At 36.6% G+C, this 26,667-nt stretch overlaps 1 protein-coding gene across 1 annotated transcript in view; it reads left to right on the top strand.

Moving 5' to 3' along the window:
- The first annotated feature begins 949 nt into the window (after window positions 1–949).
- The window catches only part of FNIP1 (folliculin interacting protein 1), a 100,232-nt gene continuing 74,514 nt past the window's right edge, over window positions 950–26,667 (top strand). The window contains exon 1 of the mRNA XM_081298089.1: window positions 950–1,135. Coding sequence (XP_081154215.1) covers window positions 1,044–1,135 — 92 coding nt within the window. The 5' untranslated portion in view covers window positions 950–1,043. The remainder of the gene's footprint in view (window positions 1,136–26,667) is intronic.

Here is a 26,667-nt window from a genome sequence, read left to right as displayed (position 1 = left end):
AGATATACTTTTAATTTTGTGAAGTTCTAATCTGACTGTTCCTCCCTACTCTGCCCAAATATGTTGTTGTTGTTGTTTTCAGTGCTGGGGATCAAACCCAGGCCCTTCGAGCAAGCGTTGCAAGCTCCTAAAATTCTAAATAGTTAACCTAAGGGTTTAGATATTCATACATAGATGTCTTCTACAGGCTTCTTGCCTCCGTTGGTTTTCCTTGTGATTTTGTTGGTTACTAGTGAAACGTAGCCTAACTCCTGAGACTCCAATCACTCTCTCTTTTCAGAGGCTAATTTCCAGTGAGAGTTCTAGACTCTGTAAAGGAAACTAGAGCGGCTGCGGGAGTCCCTGGACTTCTTTTCTGTTAGCCATGACTGGGACGGCAGTCCTGGCAGGATCCTCCCCAGTGCCCCTAAGCCCGGCTCTGCGGAATCCCGCTCAGTCTAAATCTCTAATGGCCACCGGGTTGACTATGGGCGAGCCTAGGGTCCTGGGTTCGCTCAGGTCACGGCGCCTTCTCTGCTCTACAGGCCACCGGATAAAGGTGTGATGTCGTAGAACCAGGGTCGGGCTGGGGACGGTCGGTTGAATGTGGTTCCCTAAGCGCCCATGTCCTGGGTGCGTCTTTGTCACTGGCATCGATCCTGCGCGTTCCCGCCGTAGCCCTAGTTGCTGACAGCTTCGTCGGGGATCTGAACCTGAAGCGCTTTCTCCCCGCATTCCAACCACCTTGGGGTCCTCTCCCCCCCCCACAGCGCACGCCCCGCCCCCTAAGCTGCCGCGTGATGGGATCCGCCAGCTAGCCTATCGGAACCGGCTCCGCCCCCTGCCCCCGTCTCCCCCCCGTTCCGCGCTCCGCCACGTGATGCGGCTCACTGCCAGCCAATGAACGCCGGCTTTGCTTCGCGCCCCGCCCCGCGCGCCGTGGCCGTTTGAAGTGACTAATTTCTGTCATATGACTGAGGCACCCATGGGGGTGGCGGGGCAGCTCTAGGATCGGGGGCCTAGCAAGCACCCAGCCTAGCGACCCCGGCCTGGTGGTGGCTAGCATGGCCCCTACTCTGTTCCAGAAGCTTTTCAGTAAGAGGAACGGGCTGGGCGCGCCCGGCCGAGACGCCCGGGACTCGGATTGCGCGTTCAGGTAGGGCTGCGGGGTGGGGGGCGCGGAGCGTTGGCTTGTGGGTTCTATGGGTGTTGGGGCCTTTGGTGTTCAGGCCGATGCGGCAGCTTCGCGCTGAGTCGGGTCCTGGTCCGTGGTGGGGTGGGGTCAGTTGCTGACTTGTACGCGGGTGTTGGAGGTCCTACCCCCTTACCGCACCCCTAGTCGTTGCCCCTTCCCCCTTTCTCGGGTGGTTTGTTTACTTCTTGCCCGCAGCCACGCGCGGCTCTCCAGCTTCGGGCTGAGCTCCGCGGCCTGAGCTATTGGGTCCACACGCCTTCCTGGCTGCGAGGAGAGTTGGGCGCGGGCTGGATTGGACCTCAGCCGTGGTCCTCCGGGCCGAGGAGTTTTCTCCCCTCCTCCCCGTGACCAGTCGCCCTCTGGCAGCTGTCTTCCAGCTCGGTTGGCTTTGTGGAGTGAGCAGCACGTTTGGCCAACCTTCGGAGTATAGAAAGGACTGGAGGCGCGAGTGGGCAAGGTGCCGTTCTTTCAGGTTTCTTGGAAACTAAAATTGGAGCGGACTGAGCGACCTTAATGTTATCGAAGGAGAAATGTGAAACCTAAGAGTTTAGAGTTACTACTGACAAGACTGAAGTAGGACTAAATCAAGTGAAGTCTGGCGTTAGAATTGGTGGAATTTTACAAACCCTTGAAACTCTTAACCGAAAAGGAGTCTTTAAAAATTGAAAACGATAGCGAAATATTTTGTGATATATAGACTTTGTTAAATTTTGGTTGCTGTACCTGTTGCTGGCAGAATAACTTTTTAGGATGGTCGGATTCAAGGTAAAATTTAGCGGTGAAACTACATTTGAAGAAGATAATTGTATGTCTTCCAAAATGCCTTCATGCTTATTGCAGTGTGGAAACTTGCAAACAGAACTAGGCCAAATGTCAGCTATCACTTAATTGGAAGGATAGCAAAAAGCCCAGTTGTCCAATAGTAATAGGAAAAAAGAGAATCTGTCAAATTTTACAACAGGTAAAAGTTGCAATGATTGTGTACCACAATGGTTTTAAAGGTTTAATACTCCTATTCATCCTCTTAATGCAGCTCACATCAGGAACCATTCAATAAATATGTGTAATTGTAATATTAAATGGAAAGAAATTTAACTGACTTTTAGAGGAAGAAAAATTCCTATTGCAAACATTTTGGAAAGTGTTTACTTAGTCAAAGACAGTTTTCTTAGGTTTTGATCTTTTCCACTGGAAAGTGAATGTCTTGCCATACTCACCTGCCTTTCGTTAAACATTTCTTTAGAGTTTTTCTTTTGAAAAATGAAAGTGCAATCTAGATAATAAAGTGCAGTCTACTACACAGATATCCAGTAACTCATGAGACAATAGGAAGCAGGTTCTACCGGGATACTTAAAAGTTCACATTTAAATAGGCAATTGTTTCCTGTTTCAGAGCAAAGACTGACTTTGGATACCCAGGTTTACAAGGGTCTCAAATCACTGATGTGAAAACATTTTGTGTCTGTTTTTTTAAATGTAAAGTCTGCTGTATAGTTGTGTAATACTTTACAGTTGCCAAAAAACTTTCTCATCTGATGTTTCACAACAACCATGTGAGATAGGGCAAGTAGCAGTATAGCTAATACATAAGCCTTTTTCATGGAAGCCCAATTACTGCAGTACCTCATAGAAGCAATTGTTATAAAAATAAGATGTGCACATGTGGAAAAAATGAGAACACTGGTTAACATCACATAGACAGTGACTTCTTATCAACCAGATCTTTTTTATTTATTTCAATGAGCTATAATTCATATACAATAGAATATAAATACATTTTATGAGTACAATTTTGTGAGGTTTTATTGTACCTACTACCCCAGTGAGTTTTAGCTCACTTCTATCACTCAGATTGTTCCCTCATCCTTCTTTTTTTAAAATTTTTTATTAGTTGCTCAAAACATTACAATGATCTTGACATATCATACATTTGATTCAAATGGGGTACGTAATCTTATTTTTCCCACCTGTACAGATTGCAGGATCACATTGGTTATACAGCCACCTTTATACATAGGGCCATGCTAGGTTCCTCATCCTTCTTTTCAGTCAGCCTTTAATCCTTATTCACCCAGCTTAATAACTTACCTGCTTTCTGTTATTAGTTTTGTCTTTTCTAGAATTATATATGAGTATAATCTTCTGTTATGTGTCTGATTTATTTCCCCTCCAAAATGATGATTTTGAAGTTTTTCCACATTATTGCATTTATTAGTGGGCCCACCCACCCCTTTTATTGTTGAATGGTATTCCACTGTATTTAATTGTGTTAATATATCCAAAATTGTTTGTGCATTCATTTGTTGGAGCATATTTGTTTTCATATTTGGTCTATTATTATCAATTCTGTGAATATTTGTGTACAAATATTTCTTTGGAAATATATATTCTTATTTCTTTTGGGCAGATAGCTAGGAATAAGATTTCAGGATCATATACTAGGTATTGTGTCTGACTTTTTAAAAAAAATTATCAAACTCTTCCACAATAGTTGTTCTATTTTATATTCCTGGTGTATAAAACTTACAGTTGCTCCATAGTCTCTCCAGTATTTTATTGGTCTTTTAAAAAGATTAAATAAAATTTTTATTGTGGTAAGAAACATGTAATATAACATTTACTATTTTAATCATTTTTGAGTCTTGATTATAGCCATTAGAGGGGCTATAGTGGTATTTTCCTGTGGCTTTAATTTACATTTGCCTATGGTTATGTTCAGCATCTTTGAAAGTAATCCAGGTTTTTTTGTTTGTTTGCTTTTGGTTTTGGGGGGGGGGGTTGTTTTAATTTTTTTTCTGTAGTTGTAGATGGACAATATACCTTTGTTTATTTTTATGTGGTGCCAAGGATGGAACCCAGCGCCTCACACGTGCTAGGCAAGTGCTTTGCCACTGAACTCCAGCTCCAGCCCCTTTTGTTTTATTTTGTTTTTTTGTATCAGGGATTGAACCCAGGGATACTTAACCACTGCCACTGCCCCCCCCCCTCCTTTTTTTTTTTTTTTTTTTTTGAGACAAGTTCTCACCAAGTTGCTTAATGCTTTGCTAAATTGCTGGGGCTGGCTTTGAACTTGCAATCCTCCTGCCTCATTCTCCCAAGCCTCTAGAATTACAGGCTAACCAAGGTTTTTGAATAGACTAAAATTTACTTTTTATTCCAGGTTACCATGGTTTTCTTTCATTTTTGTTTGTTTTGTTCTAGTCAGGTTAAGTTGTTAAATCAGGTATGGGCACAGTTAAGACATTGACAACAAACTTAACTCAGTCTCTTAAGAGGCACTTCCTGGGGGCTGGGGCTATAGCTCAGTGGCCGAGCACTTGCCTAACATGTTTGAGGCACTGGGTTCAATTCTTAGCATCACATAAAAATAAACAAAACAAAGTCATGCTATTCATCTACAACTACAAAAATTTGTTTTTAAAAGAAGGCATTTCCTGCAGTAATCAAGGAGACCCATTGGTGATAAGCCCTATTCGGATTCTAGGAGGGAGATAGTTTTGATAAAGAAGTCACATAGGGACCTTTCAATATATCCTTTCATGGTTATTCCATTAGAAAAGATGTCCAAGGACCACACCTTTCTTTCTTTTCTTTCTTTTTTTTGGTGGTACTGGAGATTGAACCCAGGGCCTTGTGCATGCAAGGCAAGCACTCTGCCAACTGAGCTATGTCCCCAGTCCCCACACCTTTCTTCACTCTTAGAACTCTTACCTCACGGATATCTATGGACTTGTCTTACCTAAGCTTCTGGAGAGAGAAATGAATTTGAAAGATATCATAGGAAGGATGTTTTTTCAAGTACTTATAGAATTGAAATAGTAATTTATTTGTCATTTAAATAATTTGGCAAAGAAGGTGCTTTCTAGGAGAAGCTATGCTTTTTCTGTTAGGTTGCTTTCCAATGGAAATGATTGTGTAAATGTAATAAGTGCAGTATGTATGAAAAGGATTGTTTAAAATTTTTTTGAAAATTTTTTTTGAAATTCATGTTTTGTTCAAAAACGATTTCTGTATTTTTGTTATATTCTTTAGAAATATCTGTTCATAGTGTCTGTAAGAGAGAATTTTTATGTGTGTTTTTTTTTGGTCTCTGTGAGTGTGTGCATGTGTGGGTCTGAGGATTGAACCCCAGGGGTGTGCTCTTCTATTGAGCCACATCCCCAGCCCCTTTTAAATTTTTATTTTGAGACAGTCACTCCTTGCTAAATTGCTAAAGCTGGCCATCCTTTTACCTCAGAGTCCCATGCACCTGGGATTACGGGCATGCACCAGTGCCTGGCTGTAGGCGGGATTCTTTTATTTTTTTTTATTTTTATTGGTTGTTCACAACATTACAAAGCTCTTGACATATCATACTTCATACATTAGATTGAAGTGGGTTATGAACCCCCAATTTTACCCCAAATGCAGATTGCAGAATCACGTCAGTTACACATCCACAATTTTACATAAAGGCGGGATTCTTAATCTGTTGTAACAACCTTTAAATTGATCTTTACCAAACACCCCAAACACTTCATACTTGAAAAAAAAAAAGTCAAATTCTTAACAGAGTCTAAACTCCTCAGCTTGACATATCATCGTTCTGTAAAGTTGTAGATGATATGTTGGACATGTGTTCAGATTCTTGTCTTAGCAGTGTTTATATATAACTTTGGGAAGCATTATGTAGTGGAGGGTGCAGTACAGAGTGGGGGGTGTTTGTGCCTCTTGGTTCTGAAATTAGACTGTTTGATTTTCAAAACTGAGTTCTGGCACTCAACTGAGTCCTCAGGCTTTATTCTCTTATTTTGAAATTCTAGATATAGTACATCTAGATCTCCTTTGTCATATCATTTCATTCAGGAGACTACTCCAGGATTTCCAACAAAAGCCCCAATTTCTGTGCTGCTTGTATCAGCACTGAATTTTTTTTCTTTTTTTTTCCTTGGCTTTTATTTTTTTTATTTTTTTTTTTTATTGGTTGTTCACAACATTACAAAGCTCTTGACATATCATATTTCATACATTAGATTGAAGTGGTTCATAACCCACTTCAGCACTGAATTTACTCATGATCACTGATTGGTTTAGGCCTAAGTTAGTGTGGCAAGGGGGTTGGAGTTACTCTGATTGTGGTAATATACCCTAGCTCTGAGTGTGAGGGTAATCTCTTACAAAATGCTGGTTTGAGTTGGGTGCTAAATACTGGAAAGATAGTCCTAGTATTTATTGCATCTATCTTCACAGAGTTGTTTTGAAAACTAAATGGGATGATGGGTGTTAGAATTCCTATCCTCTCTCATCCTCTGGGTTCTCCTTGTTCTAGTTTTCTTTTGGATGTGGAGTCTGATTTGGATGATTTGTTTCATGAAAACAGTCTGGTCCATGTATTTGCAGGAATATGTGTTTATCTGGAATGCTATGGCTACAATATGTCTTTTCTTTAAAACTCTAATATAACCTGTATTTTTTCAGTATTTCCTTGCTGTGGCAGTTTTTGTTTTGTTTTTGGGGTGTGTGGCAGTGGGAAAAGAGGCTCGGACATCATGTATCCTAGGCAAGCAGTGTACCACTGAGCCACATCCCCAACCTGTCACATCTATTTCCCCATACTGGGAATTGAACCCATGGCCTTACATATGCTAGGCAAGTGCTTTACCACTGAGTTATATCCCCAACTTTTTAATTTTCTTTCGAGACAGGATTGCGATAAATTGCCCAGGTTGACCTTGAATTTTCAGTCTTCATGCCTCAATCTGCCAAGTGGCTGGGATTACAGGTGTATGCCACTGCAATTTTATGTATTCATATTCTTTCAGTAGGTTTTAAGTTCCATAAGGGCAGAGCCTCTATCTAATTTGTTCAGTGTTGTGTTTCTGGTGCCTGGCTCAAAGAAGACAGTAGCTAAATATTTGAAGAATGGACAAATAAAAACAGTTCACTAAATTGAAGAAGTTGATTTAACAAACCTGTTTGGGGTTATTTTCCTAAAACTATTCATTTAATGACTAATTTAAGCAGGATTTTTAAAAAACATCGTTTGCCAATGTAAAGGATAATTTCATTATCTTAATTTTTCTTTTTTTAAGATTGCAAGGATGGCCTCGTTTTCCAGAATAAGTTGTATTCTCCATTTATACCCTCTTAATACTTAGTATAATTAGTGGGTATGTGCATGAGTCGTTATCTTCCCTGACATATTGTTTATTTGCCAAAAAGAATGAATAAATAATGGATTGTTGGGCTGGGGTTGTGGCTCAGTGGTAGAGCACTTGTCTAGCACGTGCAAGGCCCTGGGTTCAATCCTTAGCACCACATAAAAAAAATAAATAAAAGGTGTTGTGTATAACCACAACTAAAAATAATTTTTTAAAAAAAATAATGGATTGTTTTTGATAATGACAGTTTTAAGAACACAGGAGTTTGCCAGGTGCTGTGGGATCTCTTTTCCTTTTGAACATTCTGGGTCCTTAGGTCTTGTGTGATTAAGAGGACCTTATAGGGAACTGGAACAGTATTTTAACGGACCTCCTTAGGGACATAGCCAGAGCCCTAAGGACCTGCTTACGTGAAAACAACATTGAGTGTCTCTGATCATAATAGCATTTTATTCCATGTCTCTCCAAATGTGGTTGTCTCCTTTCATGTTTCTCTCTAGTGTAATCCTAGTAGTTACAATGGCAGAACTGGTGTCAAGAACATGTGGATCGGGCTTTTGGCTCAGTGGTAGAGCACTTGCCTTGCAGGTGTGAGACATGGGTTCAATCCTCCACACCATGAAAATAAATAAATAAATGAAGGTATTGTGTCCATCTACAAATAATATATTCATAAATAAATACATATAAATTCTTTTTTTTAAAAAAAGAACATGTGGATAATGAACCATTTCAGTTTGTACAGTTATGGTTGCATTTGGAGGATGCAGCTTTTAGGTTCTCTGAGGCTTTTTGACCTGTTTTCCTACCCTTTTGTGGTCTGTTATATAATCTTTAAAGATTTCCTTTTTAACAAAAAAACTACAGATTATGAAATTAATGAGGTGAGTCAAATAAGAGTGTTGATGGAACTTCAAAAGTATGATTTTTATACTAATTCTTGTAATATTATATTTATATTATATAAAAAGCTAGATTAAGTTGTTACTCCAGTTCCCCATAAGGTCCACTTATAAGATCCAAGGACCCAGAGTGTTCAAAATGAAAAGAAATCCACAGCATCTGGAAACCTCCTCTGTTCTTAAAACTGATTTTGCAAGTCTAAAAGTGTCTTTATTCTATTTTTGTGCTTGGTTGACAGTCTGGTAGTTACAGAATTCTAGATTAAGAATCGTTTTAACTCAGAAATTTGAAGAAATTGTTCCATTGTCTTCTTGCTTCCAGGATTGTATTGGAGAAGTGCAAAGATACAGCTCTACATCCCAAGAAGCTTTTTGGAATTTTCTGTTTTCTTTTTATCTTTATTTGGAATTTCAGAGTGGTATGCATTTTTTAAAATTATTTTTTAGTTGTAGTTGGACACAAGACCTTTATTTTAATTTAATTTTATTTTTTTGTGGTGTTGAGGATCGAACCCAGGGCCTCATATGTGCTAGGCGAGCACCCTACCACTGAGCCACACCCCCCCCCCCTCATGTGCATATTTTGTTGTTGGAGGGCTTTTTTGTTTGTTTGTTTTTAAAATTCATTTGCTGATCCTTGCTGGGCCTTTCAATCTGAAGATACTTTAGTTCTGGGAAATTTTCTTACATGATTTAATTTCATCTCCTTTCTGGAACTTATATTATTTAAGAGATTTCAGGGCTAGCCTCTTAAATTGATCCTTTAAGCTTCTCTTTTTTAAAAATTTATTCTTTTTAGTTGTACATGTCAGTAAAGTATATTCTTTTTATGTAAATTTTTTTATTTATATATGACAGCAGAATGCATTATAATTCTTATTACATATGTAGAGCACAGTTTTTTCCTATCTCTGGTTGTATACATAGTATATTCACACCAATTCATGTCTTCATACATGTACTTTGGATAGTAATGATCATCACATTCCACCATCATTAATTACCCCATGCCCCGTCCCTTCCCCTCCAACTCCTCTGCCCTATCTAGAGTTCATCTATTCTTCCCATGCTCCTGCTCCCTATCCCACTATGAATCAGCCTCCTTATATCAAAGAAAAATTCGGCATTTCGTTTTTTGGGATTGGCTAACTTCACTTAGCATTATCTTCTCTAACTCCATCTATTACCTGCAAATGCCATGATTTTATTCTCTTTTATTGCTGAGTAATATTTCATTGTGTATATATGCCACATTTTTTTTCTCCATTCATCTATTGAAGGGCATCTAAGTTGGTTCCACAGTTTAGCTATTGTGAATTGTGCTGCTATAAACATTGATGTGGCTGTATCCTTATAGTATGCTGTTTTTAAGTCCTTTAGGTATAGATCGAGGAGAGGGACAGCTGGCTCAAATGGTTGTTCCATTCCCAATTTTCCAAGAAATCTCCATATTGCTTTCCATATTGGCTGCACCAATTTGCAGTCCAACCAGCAGTGTATGAGTGTACCTTTTTCCCTGCATCCATTGTTGTTTGTGTGCATAATAGCTGCCATTCTGACTTGAGTTGAAATCTTAGAGTGGTTTTAATTTGCATTTCTCTCATTGCTAGTTATAATAAACATTTTTTTCATGTGTTTGTTGATTGATTGTACATCATCTTCTGAGAAGTGTCTCTTCAGGCCCATTTATTGATTGGGTTATTTGTTTTTTTGGTGTTTAGCTTTTTGAGTTCTTTATATACCCTAGTGATTAGTGCTCTATCTGATGTGTGAGGGGTAAAGATTTGCTCCCAAGATGTAGGCTCTCTATTCACCTCACAGATTGTTTTCTTTTGCTGAGAAGAAGCTTTTTAGTTTGAGCCCATCCCATTTATTGATTCTGATTTTAATTCTTGTGCCACAGGAGTCTTAATAAGGAAGTTGGTGCTTAATCTCACAAGATAGAGATTAGGGCCTACTTTTTCTTCTATTAGACGCAGGGTCTCTGGTTGTATTCCTAAGTCCTTGATCCATTTTGAGTTGAGTTTTGTGCATGGTGAAAGATAGGAGTTTAATCTCATTTTGTTGCTTATGGATTTCCAGTTTTCCCAGCACCATTTGTTATAGAGGCTATCTTTTCTCCAATGCATGTTCTTGGCATCTTTGTCTAATATAAGATAACTGTAGTTTTGTGGGTTAGTCTCTGTGTCCTCTATTCTGTACCATTGGTCTACCAGTCTGTTTTGGTGCCAGTATCATGCCAATACCATGTTACTATTATGCTATAGTTTAAGGTCTAGTATAGTGATGCCACCTGCTGCACTCTTCCTTCTAAGGATTGCTTTAGCTATTCTGGGTCTCTTATTTTTCCAGATGAATTTCATGATTGCTTTTTCTATTTCTATGAGGAATGTCATCGGAATTGCATTAAAATCTGTATAGTGCTTTTGGTAATGTGGTCATTTTGATAATATTAATTCTGCCTATCCAAGAGCAAGGGCAGTAAAGTATTTTTTGACATGTTTGTACAAACTTGGATTATATATTATTCTAATTAAGATCCCAGTCTTGTAGTTGAACATGATGTAGAGATTCACTGTGGTGTATTCATATATGTACGTAAGAAAGTTATGTCAGATTCAGTCCACTGTCATCCTTCAAGTTTCTCTCTCCCTCTCTCCTCAATTAATCATCTCTCATTTTCAAACTGTGTCTCAACCTTTTTCTCAGAAATTTTAAAGCTTGATTCTGGTGTTGGGCACTTTCCAAAGAGAAAACACTTCTATTTTGTGTAAAGGGAGGGTTGATGGAGAAAACAGAGAAGGCAAACTTCATAGTATATGGACTTTGCCCATGCGTTTACTTTTTATTCAGTTTGTAAGGTAGATTTCTTGCACTGCCAAACCATGCCTGAGAATCCAAAGAAGGAAGTGCTACAATGGGCAGCCTCATCCATCCATTACAAATTATATTAAAACCTGAGCTGGTTGTGGTGGCACATACCTGTAATACCAGGTTCTCAGGAGACTGAGGCAGGAGGATTGCAAATTTGAGGCCAAGTTCAACAACCTGTCTTAAAAAATAAAAAAGGCTTGGGGTATATTTCAGTGGCAGAGAACCCTGGGTTTAATCCCTAGTAACTAAAAAACAAACAAAAAATTTAAAAAAACAAAACTTAATTCATATGCAGTTTGATAAATTCACAGTATTTTTTAGAAGTTATAACAAGAACTGTAATTTAAATCTGCAAGTCTTTCCATATCTAGTACAGCATGGCATTAAATAACATCTCCACCTATTCATTTCAGTTTAATCCACAATAACGTAACTCCCAATAAAATTTTGTTGGAAAAACTACATACTTTTTAGGGAAAACATGTAGTTTAATGATCAAGAGATTACTTGTTAAGGTTTTGGCTCCCAGATTAAGACTCCAGTATAACCAACAATCTCTTGTTTTGTTTAATCATGTAGCCTCTTCTTTTTTGGTTGAGGAGATATATCAGAAGGCAGATAGCAAATAATGCCAAAATTATTGCTCAGAAGCAGTTGGCAGGTTCTCTCAGAAGATACTATAGGGGGCTGGGATTGTGGCTCAGTGGTAGAACATTTGCCTAGCGTGTATGAGGCACTGGTTTCAATCCTCAGCACAGCATGTAAATAAATGAATTTAAAAATCCATCAACAACTAAAATAAATAAATGTGTGTGTATAATGTATATATAAACACACACATATATATATACACACACACACACGTGTATATACATTTTTTTTTTTGAAGGGAAGATACTATAACTAGGAGTATAGTTACTATTCTGACACTTTCATTAAGACAGAACTCCTATACAAAAATGCTCCCACACCAGGACTGTTTTACTTACTTATTTGCTTCATGTTTTCCACTGGTGAAGTCTGCAACTCCTGCATTTGGCAGAAGGATTTATTATATAGAAATCCAGACTCAGTATCAAGTGGTCACATAATATTTTGAGATATTTTTATTGAACCAAAGATACAAAACTAAGAAATTGCCAGATTATCTCATTAGGTGGAAAGACACTTTTCAGTAATACTGCGTAGCTTCCTCAAATTCCTTTTAAGGATTAAATTCTAGTTTAACCTGTTGTTTAATAATATGTAAACTTTTGTAGTTGTGCGGCTCCTCCACATTCCAAGGTCTTTGCTTCCCAAGTGTTCTGAGGGGAGGAATCCTTTGGTTCAGCATTGATGCTCCCATATAGACATTTAGTTTGTTAGTTTTGTTTTTGAAAAATCAGTTGCTAGTTTTCATCTTTCAAATATTTATTGGAATTGTATATTCTACACTCATTTTTTTTAAAAAGACATATAGATGTATATCATTTTCTGTCATTTCAGTGGGATTTGAATCAGTGCACTTTAATGTTGATTTCCTGAAAATCTTGAATGCTTTTTATTATAAAAAGTTTCAAGTAGAAAAGTAAAGGAAGTATACAATAACATTTACCATTAGCCAGATATCACAAACATCAGCATTTTTTGATTTTTGTTTAATTCATTTCCCCACTTTATTCAAAATATGAATACCATTTATGGGTTTGTTTTGTTGTTGTTGAAGTGTGTTAAAGCAAATTGTAAACATCCTCTGTCTTTTCACTTTTAACTATGTGACTATGAGTCTCTAAAAAATGTTTAAAAATGAACATTGTTTAATATTTAATAATTAGTTCATGCCAAGTTTTCCCAGATTGTGTTAGAAATATTTCTTTATAGTTGGATGTTTCAAGTAGGATCCTAATAAGGTTTATCATATTCATTTGACTGTAAAATGTTCTATAATTTGGATTTGGCTATTATTTCCTCCTCATGGTATGTTCTCTCTTCATCTTTTCTTCATCATCATCATCATCATTATTATTGTTTTCATTGGAAGTTAGATTTAGAGGCTTGATTGTATTCAGATAGTTTTGTTTGTTGTTTTTTCCCAAGACTGCTTCATTGTTGGTGCTTTTAAGTTGGTATTACATTTCAACAGGAAGCACATAATCTCAGGTTGTCCCATTTTTAGTGGTTCTAAGATTGATCGGTAGGAATAGGTTCAGGTGATGGTATCCTGATCCCCTTCATTGTAAGGTTGGCCATCATCCTTTCACTTAATCGTTTTAGCCACCACTGATAATTATTAAATTAATTCTGTCAGTGATTTTCAAACTTTAGTATGCATCAGAATTAGCTAGAGGTCTGGAAAACCTCAGAATGATTGGCTCCATCCCTAAGAACTTGTATGTCTGACAAGTTTTTTAGTTAGTGCTAATGTTGCTTGTGTGGGGGCTAAACTTTGAGATCTCTATTATAGTATTTCATTAGGGTAAGCAAATTATTTGCTAATTGTCTTTTTCTAAAATTAGTTTTTGAAGGAGAGGCAGTATTTTTATTTACCAATTTTTCAAAATAATGACTTGGTGTTCTAGCAACCTTTAGAGATTACCAGTGAGATTTTTTTTTTTGGTTGATGTTTATTTATTTATTTATTTTTTTGTGGTTCTGGGGATTGAATGCAGGATCTTGTGCATGCGAGGCAAGCACTCTACCAATTGAGCTATCTCCCTAGCCCAGATGTTTATTTTTGTTTTGTTTTTTTTCCCCAATGATCCCACCTCCTTTTGGCACTAGTAGTACTTAGTGACCATTCCCTATATTCTAGAGGTTTTCATTATTGTCACTGGTTATCATTATTCCTAGGTCTTTTCAGAGGACAAAGCTAAGACATATTTTTATTGTTCTAAAAATTAAAAAGCAACTACTGATATTTTCAATTCCAATTAAATTTTATAGTGATTAAATTTGACTTTTAAAACGTCTTATTTCTGTTTCCTCTGCTAAAAATCTTGTTTTCTAACAGCACTGTACTTACTTACTGGTGTATTTTATAACATATGTAATAGTTTCAGAATAACACTACCAGTGTTATTACTTGCTGTAAAACCATTGGATGTAGTTTGTATCATTGAAATGCTTTTTTGGTTTTAGTTTCTATCCTTTGTTCTAAAGCCTCTTGAAATAATTCTTTCCTGTGTAGTTAAGTCATCAAATGAATAGAATATATAATATTTTGTAATTTTTTCTGTGACAGCTTTTTGTTTTAATTTTTAAAACATATATAATTCTAACATCAAAACTTTGAATCAAAATAAACCTAGTAATTCTAGCCTCTATTCCTGTCTCCTCTCGTTTTCTTCCTCACCGTACTAACCATTTTTATTTAATTTTCATTTTCATTATTTCTTTTTGAAAATGTTAGTAAATATTATCATCTCCCCATTCTTATGGAAAAGATAGTATTCATTAAAATTATTTTATACTTTCCTTTTTTTAATTTAATAGATAATAGAGATCACTCTATCAATATATAGAGATAATCTTCACTTTTTTTTTTTTTATTCAGTGCTAGAGATTGAACCCAAGGCCTTGCACACTTTAGCCCTGAGCTCTACCCTTAGCCCTTCTTCATTCTTTTTAACAGCTACAAGAGTAATCTATTGCATGGGTATAATAGTTTTTTAACAAACTTTTAATTGATAATTTGGTTGTTTTCCATGCGTAAGCTGTTAAAAAATAATACTACAATGAATAGCCATTTATATATCTTTCTACCTGAATATTCCCTCCTCCATTTTACGTAAGACTTAATGGTAATTTTGAATTAGTGTATTTTTAAATAATTAATTGAATTGTCCTTTATTCTCTATTCTGCATTTACCTCATGAAACTTAAGCCAACATAATGTAATCTTTCCAATATCATAAAAACTGGATTGCAGAGATGGTTGCTTTGGTTTTGAGCTACAGAGCCTTTCAAGGCCTAGAAAGAATTCAAAGGGGATGCAAATTAGCAAGTTCAACTGACAATTGTAAGAGGAAACAGCAGCAGGTTCCAAATATTTTATAATAGTTTATTTTTTCTTTAATTTATCCCATTGCTGTTATTTGATTCCTCCTCTTTTTTTTTTTTCTTTTTAATACAATGCCTTTATTTTGCTTATTTTTATGTGGTGCTGAGGATTGACCCAGGGCCTCGCACATGGTAGACGAGTGCTCTACCTTGGAGCCCCAGCCCCAGCTCCTCCTCTTTTTAAAGTATACTTTGTTAAAATATAAACATGTATTCAAGAAAGTGTATAATCATAAACATATTCCTCAGTGTATTTTCTCAAAGTAAAAACACTTATGTAATCAGTACCCAGATGTAGAAACATTGCCAGTATCCTAGAAGCCTATCTCATTCCTTTTTTAGCCTTCCCTCACCTCTCTCCAAGGCAACCATTATCTTGACTTCTTTTTTTTAAATTTATTTTTTTATTTTTTCCCCAAAAGCATGTATTTCTTTTGCGATTTTTTATACCTTTATTTTATTTATTTATTTTTATGTGGTGCTGAGGATCAAACCCAGAGCCTTGCATGTGCTAGGCGAGTGCTCTATCACTGAACCACAACCCCAGCTCATGACTTCTTAACACTGTAGGTTAGTTTTTTCTGTTTAACTGTGTAAATGAGATCATATTATAATCATGTACTTCCTCTTGTGTTTGCCCTCTTCCATGTGTTTCAAATTTGTCCATAGTAATTGTTGCTGTGTGATGGTTTGTTGTGGGAATATACAAAAATGTATTCTGTTATTGATTGGGAATTACTTCCAATTTAAAGGTTATTTTTAACTGTTTCCTGTAAGAAGAGGGCTCCTATGAGTATTCTTTATTTTAAATATTTTTTTAGTTGTAGATGGACACAATATCTGTTTTATTTATTTATGTGGTGCTGAGGATCAAACCCAGTGCCTCACATATGCAAGGCAAGCATTCAACCACTGAGCTACAACCCCAGCCCTCCTGTATATTTGTATTATGGTAGTCAAGTATTAAATACTTTGATAGTTTCTCTTCAACATTTCTATGTTAGGAGGAGTGTATGCTATGTGATAGTTCCCAAGCTATATACAGATTACCTTCTTCAGTATATTATGTAATACAGATTGTATGTATGTCAAATTCCACATTTAATTCCAATATATTTATCCTCAACCATGTAGAGAATATAAATGAAACCAGACCTTTTTATGTAAACCATGCAAAAGTATGCCGTGACATCAGTTTTGCTTTGACTGCAGTAAATAGTGCAATTTTACAGATTTACCATTTTCTTTTTCATATTTTTAACAATTTTTTTAGTTGTAGATGAACAACTAAATACCTTTATTTATTTTTTTAATGTGGTGCTGAGGATCAAACCCAGTACCTCACACATGCTAGGTGAGCACTTTACCACTGAGCCACTACCCCAGTCTCAGATTTACCATTTTAAAAGCATTTTGTCAAACTTAGATATGAAGATGAAAAAAGATAGATGCTAAGAAACTCAAAGCCTAATACATGAGGTAAAATGTATTATGGTAAAGAAACTGAAGTGTCAGAATGTGTGAACTGCTGCTGGGTGCAGTGAAGCCTGCATGTAATCCCAGAGGCTGGAGAACCTGAGGCAGGAGGATCTCAAGTTCAAAGGCCCTAAGAAACTTAGTAAGACCTTGTCTCAAAATAAAATATAAAAAGGGCTGGATGTAGCTCAGTGGCAAAGTGCCTCTGCGTTCAGTTCTTGGTACCAAAAAAAAAAAAAAAAAAAAAAAGTATGAAGTGCTATAGTCAAATCAGGATAGATTTTTTTTAGCTAGAGGGAGAAAAGTTATGATTTAGACATTCAGATAAGGAAAGAACAGCAGTGGTTGGGAACAATATGAGCAGAGTATAAAGGTGGAAAATCATAGGTACATTCAAGGAATTTTGGGAATATAGATTGGCATGAATATAGTATTTGTGAAAAATTAGTTAGGTCCACATAGTAGAGAATACAATATTAAGAAATTTTTGAAACAATAGATAGTGCCTGGAAGTTTGGGAAGTAATGATGTTTGCAAGCTATTGTGATTCTGTTGACTATAATTTTAGCTCTGTGACCTTCAATTTTAAAAGTAGCTAATAAAACTGCAGTTAGTATAAGTGGTATCATTCATTTCTTATGCCTGCACTAATTTGGTAGGCTGGAAAAAATAAACTTCAGCTATATAGCTGCTGTTAAAAAAATAAATAAATCCCTAAGATACATAAATGCAGGTATGGAAAGAATGAAAACAAAACATGCCTGCTTTAAAAATAAACAAAGCTTTATTGTGATATAATTCACATACCATACAATTCTTCCAAAGTGTTTAATTCAGTTGTTTTTAGTTGTTCACAAAGTTGTGCAAACCAACAACACCCCAATCGATTTTAGAGCATTTTCATCATCTAAAAAGGAAACAGGTTTTACTAGATGCCAATTTTAGGTTGATATTTTTTCTTAGCACCACAACGATATTCAGTGGATTCTTTGGAAAATAACTTGGTATTTATTCAAATTTTTAAACATGGAGCTACCATATAACTCAGCAATTATACTGATCAGTAGTAACTCCCAATAACCCTATTTTCTGTCATCCATCTTCTCCTAGCCTTAGACAACCACAGTCAACCTAGAATTGATATCTAGTGGAGCTTATTTGAGAGTTAGGAAAAAATAGCTTGTGTGTGTATGTATATATACATGCATGCCCTCATGTATGTTCTTAAGACAGAAGGAGAGGGAATGTATTATTAGAAAAATGTTTGAGATACAAAAAGAAATGGTAAAGAACATGTATGAGGCTGAGGTGGAGCGAATGAAGTAGAATTAAACCATTCTAAAGTTTCTTTATCTTTTGATAGATAGGAAGATAAGAATATTAACTTAAAAGCATAAAGTCTGCACATTAAAATTTTCAAGGTTACAGTACAGTCAGCTGGGCACAGTGGTGCATGCCTGTAATCTTAGTGGCTCTGGAGGCTGAGGCAGGAGGATCTCAAGTTCAAAGCCAGCCTTAGCATTTAGTGAGACTTGTCTCAAATTAAAGGGCTGCTCAGTGGTTAAGAGCTTTTGGGTTCACTCCCCAGTATCGGGGGTGCAGGTAGGGGGAAGAGTACCTACAGTCAGTCCTTCATATCTATGTGTTCCACATTTATGGATTCAACCAATCATGGATTGAAAATATTTGAAAAAAAATGTCTGTACTGATCATGTATAGACTTTTTTCAGTATTTTAATTATTTCCATAATATTTATATTTATTAGGTATTTTATGTAGTCTAGAGATGATTTAAAGTATATAAGAGAATGTGCAGTAGGTTACATGCAAATTCTGTATCCTTTTACAAAGGGACTTAAGTATCCTTGGATTTTGGTATCTGAAGGGGACCCTGGATCAATTCTCTGTGAGTACCAAGGGGCAATGATATGAACTTTGCAATGATATGAATAGAGGAGAATGGACTAGAGAAATATTAGTCAAAAGAATATAGAAATAGAAGTCACAGAACAAGGGCAAAGCAGCAGAAGAAGATAGTAGAAATAAATTTCAGCATAGTAAAAATCATATTAACACTAAGTTGGTAGGCTGGAAAAAATAAACTGCTGCATAGCTGCTGTTAAAAAAATACATAAATCCCTAGGATATACAAATGCAAGTATGGAAAGATTGAAAACAAAAGATTAGGAGAAGATACCTATACAAATAACCAAAAGAAAGCTGAGTCTACCTCCACTCATATCAAATAAAACAGATTTAAAACCAAAAAAATTATTAATGGTAAATGAAATGACAAAAGGTATAATTCACCATAAAGTTACAAATATGTAACTGTTTTAAAAATATGTAAAGCAAAAATTGTATTCATGCCCACTATTATTGTAGGGGGTTTTATCTCTCTTAACTATTGAAGATCAAAAAGGAGAACTATTTATGAATAAAAAATATTTTAAAAACAAAACAACACACTTATTTGACATAATTAACATATATAGAAATCTGACCTTGGCAGTTGGCAGAAACTTGGATCTTTTTCTTCCTTTTCATAGAACAGTTGGAAAAATAGCATATGAATTAAAGGAGAAGAAACAGTAAATGGAATTCAGAAACAATTAGAATTAAATTATAATAATTATAATGTTGCAAAACTTGATGTGTAGCTGAAATCTTACTGACAGTGAAATTTTTGTACTGTTTATTAAAAGAAGTGGAAGGGTTCTAAGTTCAGTGAGTTGAGTGTTCTACTTAAGGAGTTAGAAAAGGGAAAACAGAATAAAACTGCTCAAAAATAGAAGTGGTAGAGCTAAGAGCCAAAATTAACCAAATAAAAAACAAGTATACAGTAGAGAGAATAAAAAACTGAAAACTTTCTTTGAGATATATTGAACCTGATAAAAAACTATAAAGAAAAAGAAATGGAGTTTAGATAAATAATATTAAGAATAAAAATGGAACATTTTTACAGATAAGCCAAAATGAAAAGATAAAAGAATGCTATTAATTTTCATAGCAAACTATTTATTGCTTATGTGTTGGGAAGAACTTTAAGGACTTCAGGTATGTTAATTCATTTAATTTTTAAAACAACTCTAAAAGGTAGGTAATATTATCCCTATAAAACAGATGAGGGAACTGAGCAATTTCTGAAAGCCTGATGGGTAGCGAGAGATGGAACCTGCTGTGGTTTGAATGTATTTTGTCTCTTCAGATTGATAGTGGAGTTTAATCCCCACTTTGAGATATTAGAGGATGGCAACGTAATCTAAATGTGGTGTTTAGAGTTATGGCATTTGGTAATTTAGGATTAGATAAAGTTAACAAGGAGCCATTTTGAATACTGATGACTTTATAAAAGAGAGAAGACTCACTTGTGTGCTCCCTATCTCTTATCTTGAGGATGGCCTTCACTGCCTTGCGACTCTGTCACCAAGCAGGCCAGCACTAAATTCAGCCCCTTGCCCTTTGTCCAGAACCTTGAACAAGTAAGCCTTTTCTCTTTATAATGTACTCAGACTATGATATTGTGTTATTACCAACAGAAAATGGATTAATACAGAAAATTAAGAACCTACATCTTGATTTGTCTTGAATGCTAGTTTTGTTAACTGGTACAACTTGGGGCAAGTAATTAAATATGTATATCTCAGTTTCCTTATCTAGTTAATGAAATAATACTTCACCAATTTGTTGGAAGAATTAAGTGAATTAGCATAAGTAAAGCACTTTTAATATCTGGCATATTGAATTGTGTATTAATTGCTTTTATTATTTATTAAAAGAAAAAAACAGATTAGTTGATTGATGCAGATTCATTTGATAAAATTCAGCTCCCATTTATGATAAAATTATGGAATTTCCTTAATCTTGTAATGTTTAGGTCATGTTTGATAGATAAGAGTATCTATTAAAACCACAGCCAACATAGTTAGGGAAAGAGAAACATGCAAACAAATTGATGTAAGTTTGTCAAAGGCACCAAATTTGGATGGTACCAGATTTTAACTTGAATGTGGAACAGTGAGAACCCTCTTAAAATCTTCATGGGACAGCCTTTTTGGAAAGTAAACTGGCATCACTTAATGAAATAGAAAATGCCCATATCCTGTGGCCCACCAGTTCCAATTCGAAGGCAGTTAACTTCTCAATGAATTTTCATGTTCCTTTCCCTATTTCCCACCTCTTATATTCAGACATGACCATGTTACTATTGTGGCTGGTTAGCTATAAATAACATTTACCTGTATTTTTTCTGGACTGAAGCTTGGTATGCTACCATCTATCAAAACAGCCCACATTCTTGGGCTGGGATTGTGGCTCAGCGGTAGACCACTCGCCTAGCACGCATAGGACCCGGGTTCGATTCTCAGCACCACATAAAAAAATAAAATAAATAAAAAGGCATTATGTTGTGTCCATCTACGAAAAAGATATTCTCTCTCTCAAAAAAAAGAAAAGAAAAAAGAAAAAAACAGCCCACATTCTTAACTCACCTTTTAGAAGGATGCTGCAGCAACTGGGCTTATTAAATTAGACCTGAGGTGGGAAGGAAATTTTATGTGTTCAGCTACTGTTTGGATTCTTTCTTTCCTTATTACCCTTCCTTTCACTTTCCTTCTTTTTCTTCCTGTCTTTACCATAGTATATCCTAGTCTATTCTGACTCATACATGTTCCCTTATATGTATTCTAGTAGAGAAACTCTTCCATATGTGACAAGGGATATATATGAGAGATTATAATAGGAGCTTACATGATGTGTTTTCTGGGTTGTAGTTTCAAGGCTCCAGAGTAGGAGGGAAATTCATTGTCTTCAGAGTCTTAGAAGCCAGTCCAATGGTATTAATAGTTTGGGCCAAGTAATTTCTTTTCAGATCAGTTGGCTGGAAGCCTATCACTTGTGCTTTGAATTATATACTTTTCTATAAGAGGGAAATATTTGGTTATTCATTTTAAGACCTCTAGTTTTTTAATTCTTTTTTTTTTTTTTAACTTTTGTCGTGGGTCTATGGAAACTAGTGTGCCTTATAAAAATGTAAAGGGGCTAGGAGTGAACTCAGTTATAGAGCAGGTGATTAGCATGTACGAATCCCCAGCACCAAAAACAGAAAAACAAAAAAACAGACAAACCAACAAAAAACACAATAAAACAAACCAAAACAAACCGATCAGGAAGCTTTAAAATATTCTGATGCCTGGGCCTTCCTCCAGACCATTTATATCACACTTGAATGTGCAGCTGGGGATTAGAATGACTGGACAAGAAAATAAGAGGAAAGATGACACCTTCAGCTAGATGCTCTAGGAGTACAGGGCCCATTGATAATTGCATAAAATGTAGAAAAGCACCTGAAAAGAAAAACCAAATCTTACTGACCACTTTTGAGTTTTTAATTAGTAAAATTCATATCCTGCAGTAATTGCAGATTTAACTCATGTTTCCATTTTAGAAAATTAGAACTGTTTTTGGTTCTTTTCCTTTTAAAACTAGAAATTTTAGGGCTGAGGATGTGGCTCAAGCGGTAGCGCGCTCACCTGGCATGCGTGGGGCCCGGGTTCGATCCTCAGCACCACATATATTGGGTCTGCCGAAAACTAAAAAAAAAAAAAAAAATTAAAAAAATTCTCTCTCTCTCTCTCTCTCTCTCTCTCTTTAAAAAAAAACTAGTAATTTTTGGGGGCAGGGTGGGGTGTCCTGGTTACCTTTTTTAGTTAATTAGTTTTTGATATATCTTTGTTCTTAAAATTTATTTTTCTTTTTAAATCAACTTTATTAAAATACAATACATTTGACAAGCTGTAACTTTTTAAGAACATATGTATTAATCATGCCCTCTTATTTTCTGCTTTTCCAATGTTTTGACATCTGGAGCCTTGCCTGTCCTGGAGACTGTTCCTTCTACAAGCTAATTCCTAGAGATAGCAAAAGATGCCTTTCACATGCAAACAACCTATCTAGAGCCCTGTCCCCCAACTATATCTCCTTACATGTCTGGGCCACTGCCCTGCTCCTGTAGTCACTGCTAGGCCAGATATCAAGCAACCAGGTAATCTGTATACCCTGGTGACCACTGAAATTATTCAAGCTAGCCAATCCTAAACCTGCTCAGTTTTCTTACTTGCCCTGTCCATTCTTTCCCATGAAAACCAAAGTAGAGGGCCTTGCCACATTTACCTGACTCTTCCTAACCTACTGTGGTACTTCCCTATGTGGCTAAGTATGGGGTGATATGCCTCTTCTTTCTAGAGAAATTTGAGTTTAAATGTCTTCCTTCCTTATGATCATTTCTGTGTGTCTGCATCTGCATTTATGACCTTACCTGAGACAAATCCCTGGTACATTTTAAAGCAATATACTTATATGAATTGTTGATCACTGTGTACAGCTGTATAATGACTACTGTAATGGGTAATATAGAACTTTGTGTCACTCCCAAAAGTTCCTGTATACCCATTTATAGTCAGTTACCACCCTGACTACCCTTCCACCCTGCAGAAAATCTCTGGTCTGTTTTCTGTCATTATGGATTAATTTTGCCTATTCTAAAATTTCATGTAAATGAAATCTTAAATACTCTTTTATGACTGTTTATTTCACTCATCAGCATTTTTTTGAGATTCATCCATGTTACTGCTTGTTTTAGCAGCTCATTGCTTTTTTTTTTTAATTTATCATTTTTATTGTGTATTTCTGCAACTTTTGACAAATGTCGACAGGTGTGTGCAGCCATACAAATCAAGGTACAGAATTTACCTTGTCACCCACAAAATTTCCCCCAATGACCATTGGAAATGAGCTCTTACTCCACACCCAGCCCCTGCAACCACTGATCAGTTTTATGTCCTTAAGGTTTCATCTTATAATGTCATATATGTTCACTTAGCACATGCATGATCAACCATTGTGCATATGTCAGTACTTCCTCATTCTTGCTGCTGAATAGTATTTCACTGTGTGTATGCACCACTATTTGTTTATCCATTCCTTATCTGTGGGACATTAGGGTTGTTTCCAGTTCATGAAGATTATTAATAAAACTTTAATAAATACTTACAAGCAGGCATTTGTGTGGACACAGGTTTTTGCTTCACCTGGATACATCTAGGAATGGGATTGGTAGTGATGCTTCTTTAACTTTCTCAGAAACTGCCAAATTCATTGTCAAGAGTGCCATGGTCATATTTTTAGCCTTAAACTATAAAGCAGGAACCAATTCTAGGGAATGATACGATCTTGATGGTGATCAAAGCTGACAAACCCTCATGGTTTTAGCCACTATTCACACTGCATTCTTCAACTTTGAATTCTCAACAAATGATTGTCCTGGTGCAGAGTAAATGTCCAACAAATCCCTGGACACTAAAGCTCTGGATCCTCTGCTCCTTAGGAAGGATGTATTCTGCTTCTTGTTTTCCTCACAGTCTCTCCAGTGCTTCATTAAGTAGTGGTTTTTAATCTACAACCGTACGCTGATGCATGCTGGTACAGCATGCTGTCATCGGGGATGATAACAAAGTTTCTACTTTACTTCACCCTCAATAGGAACAGAAGCTGTGAGGAATGGATCGTTTGGTAATGGGAGTCAAAGCTAAGGAGTCTGATCTGAAATAGTTTGATTTGTAATGAAGTCAGGCCCATCACTTGAGACAGATTGCTTTTTCTGAAGATGGCTGTGATATCTTCCACTTGACATACTCTTCTAGACCATTTACTACACTTTCAAGAGGTAGAGTTAAGTTCCTGTCCCCTTTGCCCTTCTAGCCAGTGGAAGGTGGTAGAAGTAGTTTGGCCAGGAGTGGTGGTGCACACCTGCAATCTCAGTGACTCAGGAGGCTGAGGCAGGAGGATTGAAAATTCAAGGGCAGCCTCAACAATGTAGCAAGACTCTGTCTCAAAAAATTAAAAAGGGCAAGGGGTGTAGCTCTGTGGTTAAAAAACACCCCTGGGTTCAATTTCCAGTACAAAAAAAAAAAAAAAAAAAGCAAGAAGAGGAAGTAAAACAACAACTCCCAGTGCTTGGTCATGAGAGGTGGTCTAGCTTCCACCCCCTGCTTGCCAAAACATTCCCTTTGGAAGCAAAGCTGACACATAATAAGTCCCAATGGCCTGAGGCTGCCTGGAGCCTGACCACAAGGAAAGGCCCACAAGTAGTTGCCCTATCTACAGCCCTGACTGAAGTCCCAGCTGACATCAGCATCATCCGCAACCAGACATCTGAGTGAAAAATGCAACCAGATGATTCCAGCCCCGAGCGTCTAGTCATCTTCAGCATCAAATAATGCCCAAGACATCACGAGGCAGGACAAGATCCTCACCATGCCTTGTCTGAGTTCCTGAATTACATGTTGAATGTGTCAACATGTTAAAATGGTGGATTTAAGTCAGTAAATTTTGAGGTAATCTACTCACACTAATAGTGACTAGAACATCCTTGTCATGGACTGAATTATATCTCTCAAAAACATATGTTGAATCAGGCATATGCCTGTAATCCCAGCAGCTCAGGAGGGTGAGGCAGGAGGATTGCAAGTTCAAAGCCAGCCTCAGCAACTTAGCAAGATCCTAAGACCCTAAGAATAAAAAAATAAAACAGCCTAGGGATGTGGCTCAGTAGTCCAGTGCCCCTGGGTTCAATTTCTGGCATAAACAAACAAACATGTTGGCAACTTAACTCCAGGTACCTCAGATTGTAACATTATTTGGAGATAGTTTATCAAAGGGGTAAAGGAAAAAAAAAAAGAAAGAATCACAGAGCACAGTGGTACCTATCTGTAATCCCAGTTACTAGGGAGGCTGAGGCAGGAGGATGGCAAATCTGAGGCCAGCCTGGGCAACATCCTGTGTTGGGTGTATGGGAGACTCCCTGCTGAAATTGAGTTTCCAGTCACGAGAACATCACTGAATTCCTTACCCCTCCCCAAGGGCGCCCTCATTGCTTTTTAAAAAAAAAAAAAAAATTTTTTTTTAGGTGTTGACAAACCTTTATTTTATTCATTTTTATATTCAGTGCTGAGAATTGAACCCAAGGCCTCACACATACTAGGCAGGTGCTCTATCACTGAGTCACAACTCCAGCCCCAGCTCATTGCTTTTTATTTCATTATATTGATATAGCAAAATGTGTTTATCCCTGTATCAGTTGGTTGTCTGGATTATTTCCAGTTTGGGAGACTATTATGTCTTACAGAACACATATTATGTATATATTTACCTACTATTATGTATAGTTCACCTACCCACACTATCATTGATGAATATTTGTATCCTTTTTAGTTTGGTGTTGTAATGACTAATGCTGCTGTGAGCAGTATTTATGAAAATTCAATTATCACTTATTATCCGTCTTTTAATTTTAGTGAGTCCTTTGGGTGTGAAATGGCATCTCATTGTAATTTTCATTTGCTGTTCCTTGATGCCTAGTGTTGAGTTGATTTATTTTTTATTTGCCATTTATATATCTTCTGTAAAAGTGTAAAGGGCCCAACTCTTTTGCCCATTTAAAAATTTAATTATTTTTCAGGCACAGTGGGGCATGCCTTAATCTCAGTGGCTCTAGAAGCTGAGGCAGGAGGATTTCAAGTTCAAGGCCAACCTCAGCAACTTAATAAGGGACTTAGCAATTCTGCAAAACTCTGTCTCTAAATAAAATATAAAAATATGGGCTGGGGATGGGGCTCAGTGGTTAACCATTCCTATGTAGCTTTTAGGGTGAAAATTGTTACAATCACTTTATAAAATAATGTGACAGAATCTAATAAAGCTACATATCCCCATCTTATGATGTATAAATTCAATCTGATATATATTTCAACAGAAATATGTACATATCTTCTCCAAAACACTTGCACAAAAAATGTTCATAACAGCTTTTCTCATTACAACCCCAAACTGCAAAGGACTTTTGAAAAGTCAAATGTGAAAATAAGAGAACTAATCAGTGTTTTGGTAACTAAAGCTGTACCTCAAAATCACCTTGTAGAGCTTTAAAACAAACCAGAAGATTCATACATCCAAAAACCTATCATAGAAGATTGAGAATGAACTCCATGTAGGATAACCTGAAGAT

Source organism: Spermophilus citellus (genome assembly GCF_964194105.1).
Source record: "Spermophilus citellus genome assembly, chromosome: 1".
Classification (NCBI taxonomy): domain Eukaryota; kingdom Metazoa; phylum Chordata; class Mammalia; order Rodentia; family Sciuridae; genus Spermophilus; species Spermophilus citellus.
The sequence above is the reverse complement of the archived record's forward strand: the minus strand, read 5'-3'. Positions and strand labels throughout refer to the sequence as shown.